The sequence below is a fragment of the Oncorhynchus kisutch genome, linkage group LG18, assembly GCF_002021735.2.
Source record: "Oncorhynchus kisutch isolate 150728-3 linkage group LG18, Okis_V2, whole genome shotgun sequence".
Classification (NCBI taxonomy): domain Eukaryota; kingdom Metazoa; phylum Chordata; class Actinopteri; order Salmoniformes; family Salmonidae; genus Oncorhynchus; species Oncorhynchus kisutch.
Window position 1 is genome coordinate 33,369,175 of NC_034191.2, and position 10,431 is coordinate 33,379,605.

The 10,431-nt window shown below is 43.1% G+C and overlaps 1 protein-coding gene across 1 annotated transcript; it reads right to left on the bottom strand.

Annotated features, from left to right (window-relative positions):
* Window positions 1–6,142: 6,142 nt before the first annotated feature.
* Window positions 6,143–9,849, bottom strand: LOC109909407 (olfactory receptor 11A1-like). The gene has a single exon (XM_031796373.1). The coding sequence runs from the start codon at window positions 9,244–9,246 to the stop codon at window positions 8,296–8,298; it is 951 nt and encodes a 316-aa protein (XP_031652233.1). The 5' UTR covers window positions 9,247–9,849; the 3' UTR covers window positions 6,143–8,295.
* Window positions 9,850–10,431: the final 582 nt, after the last annotated feature.

The following is a 10,431-nucleotide window of genomic DNA, read 5'->3' on the forward strand; positions in this document are numbered from 1 at the left end:
CATTTCTAATCCATGATGAACTCCTGAAACTCAGCTCCTCACTTGATTCTTATATTTGTGAGATTAAAAAAAAATGCCTGACATGGTGTGATATGCAAATAGTCCCCAATACCTGGGGAAAATTTGATATTCTCTGTCAAGGAAACCATATAGAGAAAAACAGATACCATTTTGTAACACAGGCCCTCCATGGGGCCGGTAGCCTAGTGGTTAAGAGTTTAGGGCCAGTAACGGAAAGGTTACTGGTTTTAATCCCTCAACCAGTTAGGTGAAAATCTGTTGATGTGCCCTTCAGCAAGGCACTTAATCCTAATTGCTCACTCTGGATAGGAGCGTCTGCTAAATGACTTAAATTGTCTAGAAATACAGTAATTCATAAAGAATAGTATATTAAACAGGGCATGTCTAGCCGATGTGAAATGGCTAGCTAGTGTGTGTTTCACACTCGCGTGCAATTGGAGACGTTACCCTCTCTGAGACCAAGAAGTAGTTGTTTCCCTTGCTCTGCAGCCTGGTACTCTACACTGTAGAAGTATGTGACATCATTTTCACATTTTAGTCATTTAGCAGAAACTCTTATCCAGAGATTAATCAGGATTAAGTGCTCAAGGGAACATCGACAGAATTCTCACCTAGTTGGCTCAGGGATTCAAACCAGCAACCTTTTGGTTACTGGCCCGATGCTCTTGGCCGCTAGGTTACCTACCACCCCATCACCAATGGACCGGGCAGGCTACACTCTCTAACATTTTAGCAGGAGTTTGTTTGCTATGTATTGTGCACCATGGACAATAAATAAATAGTTCAGTGAAACCAATCCAAGTCTCTGACAAAGGGACAGTTTCCTGGACCCAGAGTCTACTCCTGAACTAAACCACACTGTCAATGGAGATTCTCCATTGAGAATATATTTTATTCTAGCACCAGTCTTAATCTGGGTCCTGTATTCCAGCCTTTAGTCTTGTTCCCAACTGCTGTTAGGAGCCAGGTCCTGGGGGCATGGAGCAGTTTGGCATTGCTGGAACTTAGGGTGCATGGAGGTTCATAGGGGAGAGTAGGTCTGACAGGTAGGCTGGTCCGATGACATTTAGAGCCTCTTAAACAAGGAGAATTTTAAACAAATGTCTTTGAGGGACAGGTAGCCAATGGAGATAAGCAAGTGAATAAAAGGTATGACAATATTTCACAAATGAGCAAATGTTTTACATGTCTGATTTTCATCAACCTCACCCCCGTTCATTATTACACTAAACTAAGTACACAAAACAAAAATATAAACGCAACATGTAGTGTTGGTCCCACGATTCATTAGCTGAAATATGATCACTTTTGACATGATCACTTCAAACTGAAATTTCATTATTTCATACCTGGGATATGAACTCACAACCTCTGGATTTCAAGGTATATAGATTTCTTTTTTGCTTTCTGAAGTCCCATACATGTTCATTACTTATAATACATCTCTGCACTTAGCAGAATTGTGCCATCTGCACTGTTATTTTTGTTATCAGTGTAATGGGTGTGTGTTGGTGGCAGGGAAGTCAGGCACAGACACAAAAAAAAATATATATATATATAAAAATAATCAAAGTGGGTACAAAACCCGTCGCGCACCAACACATAACTTGCACAAACATACAATCAAACAATCACCGACAAGGACATGAGGGGAAACAGAGGGTTAAATATACAACATGGGATTGGAACCAGGTGTGATGGAAGACAAGACAAAACCAATGGAAAATGGATCAGTGATGGCTAGAAGATCGGTGACGTCGACCACTGAACATCGCTCGAACAAGAAGAGGGGCCGACTTCGGAAGTCGTGACAGTACCCCAGCCGCGCGTCGACACCGACCGACCCAGAGGACAACGCGCAGGGTGATCCGGATGGAGACGGTGGAACTCTCGCAGCATAGAGGGATCCAACACGTCCTCCACCGGAACCCAGCACCAGGTTTCGGGTCGAGAGCCAGACCCGGTCCCCCGGGGCGAACGCCGGGGCCTCACTGCGGTGGTGGTCTGCACCAACTTTCTGGCGCAGCACGGTGCAGCACGGCATGCTGATGGTAGACAGCGGTGGCATCCCATGTCTCCTCCGCGCGCCGGAACCAGTCATCCACCGCAGGAGCCTCGGTCTGACTCTGATGCCAAGGAGCCAGAACCGGCTAATATGCCAATACACACTGGAAGGGAGAGAGGTTAGTTGAGGAGTGGTGGAGCGAGTTCTGGGCCATCTCTGCCCAGGGCACGAATGCTGCCCACTCTCCCGGCCGGTCCTGGCAATAAGACCTCAGAAACCTACCCACATACTTGTTAACTTTCTCCACCTGCCCGTTATTCTCGGGGTGAAAACCTGAGGTAAGGCTGACCGAGACCCCCAGACGTTCCATGAACGCCCTCCAGACCCTCGACATGAACTGGGGACCCCGATCAGACACTATATCCTCAGGCACCCCGTAGGGCCTGAAGAGGTGAGTAAACAGGGCCTCCGCAATCTGTAGGGCCATACGGAGACCAGGCAAAGGGAGGAGATGACAGGACTTAGAAAAACGATCCACAACGACCAGGATCGTGGTGTTACCCTGTGAAGGTAGAAGATTGGTTATGAAATCCACCGACAGGTGCGACCACGGCCGTTGTGGAACGGGTAAGGGTTGTAGCTTACCTCTGGGCAGGTGCCTAGGAGCCTTACACTGGGCGCACACCGAGCAGGAGGAAACATAAACCCTCACATCCTTAGCCAAAGTGGGCCACCAGTTCTTCCCACTAAGACAGCGCACCGACAGCCAACAACTCCTGGTTCCCAACGTCATAGTTTTGCTCCACCGGGCTGAGCTTCTTTGAGAAGAAGGCACAAGGGTGGAGCTTCGGTGGCATACCCGAGCGCTGAGAGAGCACAGCTCATATCCCAGCCTCGGACGCGTCCACCTCCACTATGAACGCCAAAGAGGGATCCGGATGGGCCAGCATGGGAGCCGAGGTTAACAAAGCCCTCAGGTGACTAAAATCCCTGTCCGCCTCAGCTGTCCACTGCAAGTGCACGGGGCCCCCCTTCAGCACTGAAGTAATGAGAGCTGCTACCTGACCAAAACCCTGGATAAACCTCCGGTAGTAGTTGGCAAATCCTAAGAATCGCTGCACCTCCTTTACCGTGGTGGGAGTCGGCCAATTACGCACGGCTGCAATGCGGTCACACTCCTTCTCCAATCCTGGCGTGGAAATGCGATACCCATCTTCACCCCTGATGTGGAAGCGGTCACCTGCCACTCAACCCTCGGGTGGGTGGTCGAAGACCGCCCGGAAACGGTGATGAATTCCTCAAACTGGTCCAACGCCGCATCTCCCTCTCTCCATATGGCGTTGGCCCACTCCAGGCCTTTCCCGGTGAGGTACGAGACAAGGCCGGACACCCTCTCACGGTCCGATGGAGCTGGGTGGACTGTGGCCAGATAGAAGTTTAATTGAAGGAGGAACCTCTGGCAGTTGGCATCACTCCCGTCGTACTCCCGTGGCAAGGAGAGACGGATGCCACTGGGTTCAAGCGGGAAAGGTGCGCTCAGTGGAGACCCCGGTTGTGCTGGTGGAGGCGCTAGAAGAACTCCCTGTCTCTCCCAGTGGTCCATTGTCTGGACAACACGGTCCATGGCGGCACCAAGATGGTAAAGTATTACTGCATGCTCCTGGACGCGCTCCTCCACCTCTATGGCCGGGGTACCTTCTCCGGCTGACTCCATAGAAGGTTTGGTGATTCTGTAATGGGTGCGTGTTGGTGGCAGGGAAGTCAGGCGCAGGAGAACGAACTTGGTATAAACGGAGTCGTTTAATAAAGGTTAACAAAACTATTAAAAAAAATATATACAGTGGGGCAAAAAAGTATTTAGTCAGCCACCAATTGTGCAAGTTCTCTCACTTAAAAAGATGAGGGAGGCCTGTAATTGTCATCATAGGTACACTTCACCTACGACAGACAAAATGAGAAAAAAAATCCAGAAAATCACATTGTAGGATTTTTTATGAATTTATTTGCAAATTATGGTAGAAAATAAGTATTGTATGGTAAAAGCACTGTGTATGGGGGGGGATGTCCCCAACATTGTCAAAAGACAAATGGCTGTGACTGGACCAGTGGTTTGACTTGATGGGCTTGGCAACAGTAACAAGTGATGTGTAATGAAACTAGGATATACATGCCCTGGGTAAACATGGATAACGTTTCTTTGCTACCATCACATGACGTCCCCGGGAAAAAATGTGAACGAGACAAAACATCCAGAGGAACCATGACACAATGTCTTAAAAACTTAGTTTGAACTGTGACTATCGGACCAAGGCCTTCAGAGGGAACAAAAATATTTCAATAGCCTACTTTGAATCAAACTTAAAAAATCTAGAAATTAACAGACAACATAACATCACTTAATGGGCTGAAATCTGAAGGGAATGGCCAGCAGAGATAGGTAGGATGGGATGAGAGAAACCGAGAGTTGGAATCTGGAACTGGAGATGAGTGAGAGTGACGTTGCTGAGTGAGTGGTAAAATGACGGTAAAAATATAAAACTAAATAAAGACACTAAAAAGGAAGGTTGTTGGTCGGGAGCGAAGGGTGCTGAACCGGTGGCCGTAAGGTTGCTGGTTCAGTTCCCCGAGTTGGCTGGCAGGGGGATTTGTCGATGTGCCCCTGAGCAGGACGCTTGACCCTGCTCGCTCTGGATGGGAGCATCTGCTAAGATGACTAAAATGTAATGCAAATGTTGAGCAGCTTCTCTGCAGGTGGATTGTATATTTTAAAAGTCAACAAAAATACAGAAAATGAAAACACCTGCTGCTGCGGCAGCTGTCGCCAGTGTCACACTACTATAACACACACTAGCAACTAGCGTGGTGAGATTACAGCTTGCTCTTGCCACTGATTCTTTGCTCTTGCACTCTCAGTAGTGATGTGCCTAGACACGTCACTTGTTTATTTTTAAATGGTTCCACCCATTGCAGGTCAAAATGATGTTGATCCATTCCACAATCCTGCTCTAATACAGTTGAATGTCAGGGAAAGGGGATACCAAGTCAGTTGCACAACTTTCCACCTTACCGGCTTGAATCAGCGACCTTTCGGTTACCGGCCCAATGCTCTTAACCTCTAGGCTACCTGCCACCCAGCTTCTGAAGACCTAGGCAATGGCTGGCTGAGCTAGCTCGATTTTTTTTTACACAGAGACCAACAAAGAAAAATCCTGATTGGATATTTTCACTTCACTATTAACCCTGTTCTTTCCAAACTGAACTAAACAAACTGAAGAGATGCAATCAAAAAGATCATTAAAATTATCGAAAAAATGAAATCGAAATTTAAACTAAATCTAAGTAATCGGGGAAGCCCCCAGGATAAAGCGGGAACTAAAACCTCCAGGTGATGATGACACAACGTCCTGACCACTTCCCGCAACCATTTTTCAGCCCAATTCTGAAAACTGTAGAAAACCAGAACTTTCCTAGAAGAGAGCCTTGAGGAACACCATACTTAATTGGTGAATTATAAAGATCAGATACCTAATATGACATAAAACATTCTCAGTGACAATATATGACAAACTTTATGATTTTTTTTATTATCTTTGGGCCACATATTTGTATAGTCAATTATAGCAACTTAAGAAAAACATAATTCAATATTATAAAAATAAACAATCATGTTATGTTTTGGGGTTAAGGCCTCGCACCTGCCTGATATTAACCATCCTAATGCCATACATAAAAGGATTGAAAAGTGGTGGACATACCAGAAAATAAACGAATACAATAGTGTGAAGTATAGCTGGAAGATCTGCAGTTTCATATCTGCTTTGTAGAATCACAAATAACCTGCCAAATAAGAAGTTCAGCATAGAGGCTATATGTGGTGTACAGGTGTTAAATGCTTTCTGTTTCGTCTCTTTAAAAGACTTAACATATTTAGAGGAAATAGCTAAAGAAGGCACAGTTACAAGAACCCATATTACATTTTTGTGTAATATTTGAACAGGCAAGTAGTTGTCACAATACACTCTGTCTATAACATAGACACAAAATTGCAATCGCAATCTCGGGGAGATAATGATGGCGTTGATGAAAAAAGAAAACACCAAGGACAGGTCATATCAATGGACTTTTTCCTGGACCCAGATTAAGTATAGTCCTGGACTAAAATACACTTTCATGGAGAATCCGTCCATTATTCTTGTTTCCAACCACTGGCAGGTATCTTGGTATTGTTGAGGGAGTACCTTGTTAGCTTCAGTCTGAATGAGGGAGGCAACACAACAGTCTGAGGAGATGTCATCGTTGGTAGCCTGGGCCCAGATCTATTTGTGCTATCATTCCAACTCCTTGTCATGTATGGAATGACAAGGGGTGGAATGTTAGCACAAACAGACCGGAACCCAGGCTATATACGTATTAGGGCACTATAGTTTTTCCTGACCATATGATCTAACCAGGGAAAACAGGGAATAACGCAGGACCCTGAGTCCTAGCTATAGTCTAAAACCTAGGCCCAGAGCCTTTCCTGCTTAGGTAACAATTAGGACCGTTATTGACACTCTGGGCTTCCCTAGGCCTACAGTACACTTTCAGAGCCTATCAACCCAGAGGCGATGACAGAAGCTGTGTGTCCCAAATGGCTATATAGTGCACTACCTTTGACCAGAGGCCTCTGATCAATATAGGGAATAGGGAATATTTAGAGAGAATAGAATACAATTTGGGATGCAATCAAGACCAGCCGTTCCTCTCCTGGAGCCCCTCAGGTCTCTACAGGTTAATAGCTGCATTAATTGGTTCCTAGGGAACAAGGCAATATAGTGGACTAATGACCTGGCACCTAATGACTCGATAAACATGTTTATTATGCTCTTGTTATTGGCTTCTGCTGTCCCCATGGTAAAGTATGGATGGAGTAAAACAAATTACTGGTGTTTCACACAATTTTCATTGACAGAACTCCAAAACTTTTGACAGCTTTTTACAGGATGGATAGAGTACATGACAAATGTGTTTCATACATGCAATCCATTATCATTACCCTTGCTGTTTTCTTTTATTCTGTGGGTCAAACATATTTTACAGTAACCCTGGAAAAACAAGATGGGTATGTGGTTGTCCCACCTAGCTATCTCAAGGTGAATGCTCTAACTGTAAGTTGCTATGGACACAAGCGTCTGCTAAATGACATAAAGGTAAATCTGGTCCTCCAATTTATAAATAAAACAAAATACAGTATATACAGTATATTTATCATTATGAATGAATTATCTGGATTTTGTGAGGACAGAATAAGCTATCCAAATTAGGCAACATGTTACTCTTGTGTCCCAGGTAGTTGCCTTTCTGGTATGAAGAATACCAAAGCTAGTCATCTGTCAGATAGCTGGCACACATATATCATGTTACATTGAACAGTTGGCCCTCAGAAAACATGACATGCATCCAGATCTCAGACAGAATACAGTTGGTTTTCATGCTACAGTGTTTCCCTTAATTTCTCTCTCAAAATGTCATACAATCCCCAAGCTTGTATGTACTGTACAGGGCCTATTTTCTGTTAGGATGGATGTAATGGTGCCAGGTGGGCTATAAGGTGGGTTTACCTTTTCCACATTTACTGTACATCAGTTTATCCGCTGTTACATACTTAGATACAGCTGTCAACATAAGTAAGAATTCAAAGTAATGAACTTCAGTTTTTTTGGGGTTATGAAATAAATTAATGTATTACATTTTTTAGGTGCTTTTCATTACACAAGAATAATCTCAAAGTGCATCAAATAAAATATAAACAAAAAAAGCATACAAAATATAGATATAGAACCAAACCTTGAAAGCAAAATCTAGAAGGAAGGGAAGGGAAGGCTCGTAGAGATGAGTCATAAGGCCTACTTTGAAGGCCCCAACAGTCTGAGCAGCCTTGCAATTGTCAGGAAGTGAGTCCCAAAGGCATGGTGCTTGGGAGCAAAAGAAACTGTCCTCTGTTGTGGGTATCCAGGTCCTGGTGGCATGGAGCTGTTTGGCGTGGCTTTAACTTAATGGAGGTTCATAGGGGGACAGTAGGCCTGTCAGGCAAACGAGTCCGATTCCATTTATTTATAAAGTGAATAAAAGGTCAATGACAATATTTCACAAATTAGCAAATGTTTTACATGTCTGATTTTCACCATCCTCACCCCCATTCATTATGGTAACTATAAGTAACAAAACACACAAGTCAACCTCACAAAAATCTAACAATCAGGACAGAAAAGGTCACACTAATGTTTAGCTTATGTTTTAGGGTACAGACCTACAGGTAGTATGTATTTACAAGCCTGTCTGATTTTAGTCATCCTAACGCCATACACAACAGGATTAAAAAGTGGCTGGCACATCAGAAAGTACACTGATAAAATAGTGTGAAGTACAGTTGGAACATTTCTCATAGGCCTATCAAATCTACTCTGGAGCAGATTTAAGAAACAGCCGAAAGAGAAGTTGAGCAGCGAGGCCAGGTGAGGAGTACAGGTGCTGAAAGCTTTCTGTCTGGTCTCAATGGAAGATTTCAAACAAATAGTCAGAATCTTAATATAAGAAAACAAAATAGTAATTAAAGGGATGGCGACAGACAAAACAACACCGTAGAGTCCATAGATGTTATTAACTGTTGTGTCTGAAGTTGAACAAGCAAGTTTCACCAGCAGGTAGTTGTCACAGTACACTTTGTCTATAACGTTCCCACACAATTTCAAACGAATAGTTAAAGACAGTGTTATGATGAATTTTACAAAAGAGTACAACCATATTACACAAACTAAAATACACACCCTGTTGGGTGTCATGACAACATTATACTGTAGTGGATAACATATAGCAAGGTACCTGTCATAGGACATGACTGCTAAATTGCTGAATTCAATAGATCCATATGTGTATATACTAAACATCTGTAGGTAACAGTACACAGTGGAAACTGAATGGGCATCTGAAACCAAATGAATCATAAGAGCAGGAAACAAAGCAGTGCTACCATACAACTCATTCACAAACAAACTGCACAGAAACAGATACATGGGTTCATGAAGGCTCCTCTCCATACATATAACCATGATAAGCACAATGTTCGCAAAGACTATGGAGATGTATAACACAGTTAATATAATCAAATAGAAGTACTTTAAGTGTCCACTGTCACTATATCCAGCTAGCATAAATGATGTGAATTGAGTTGAGTTTTCCATTTTCCTAATAGTACATTGAAATATTTGTAGATATATTTGTCTATCAGGTGAAACTATCAATCTCTTATTGATGTCTCATAAATCCTTAATTCTTAGATTTGCCATCGATGACCAAAACTCTTTGCATTATTGCCACGGTATTACTCTTCAAAGTGTTATATCCCATAGGCATTCCCATGGAAAAACATTGTTACCTGTGGCTGCAATGTACATTGAGTAGTCTATACAGCAAACTTCATTCATCCCTAGTGTAGTTCAATAATATCAATATATTGAATAACAAATACAATTGACGCAATGTCTCAGCTTACCAGCCTTTACTTTACTGTTACACTGACAAACACTCCAATCATAGTGTGTGAATCAAACAGGAGGCAAGTCGTGCAGACCCATACGGTGGTAAAACCCCCTTGCATAAGTCATATATACATCTCCCCACCAGAGACCATGGATCAATCCCTGTGTCCACCTATCTCACTCTTTCTCCCACTTGCCTGTCTCCCCCTCTGATGTCCTTACTGTTTGAATTATAAAAAGTTAAAAATATATATCTAAAACAACAAAACAGGATTTAAGTCTAAAAAAGGATATAAGTCCAGATCACCTAGTATCTTTCTCCAGACTGCCGTGGTGTAGACATAGGCATACTGTACGTTGTGTGTCAGTGGGCTATTCCACATAAACTACTGTCACATCACTGACCTTTTATACCTTTTAAACAAAGAAAAAAACAGTGTACAGCAGTTTGTTTACTCAAACTCTAATGACACCCAGAATAAAATTGTCATGGTGTGGTGCCTCCTGTGGGTAGTTAGGTAAGTGCTCAGGCAATAAGTGCATAAGTGGCTGCTAAATGTTCTCTCTGCCGACATGACAAAAAATGTAAAGAATTTTAGAAAATTTGCTTAAAAACTGCAATATTTTCTCTAGGCCCCATGACAAAATGTGTAGAATTGCAGAATATTACATTTAAAGCTGAGCATTTTTCTCTCCAACATCAAATCCCCCCAAAAAGGCCAGAGCCCGCGCTGGATTGGTGGCACGCATCCCCATTTTCATTAGATCTGTTCATGTTCAAGTTTGGTTATTATATACACATGATGTACGTGGTGTACACAGTGCAACAAAATGCTTACTTGCAGGTTTACCTCTCGACAATGCAACAACAATAGGAAAGTAGTTATT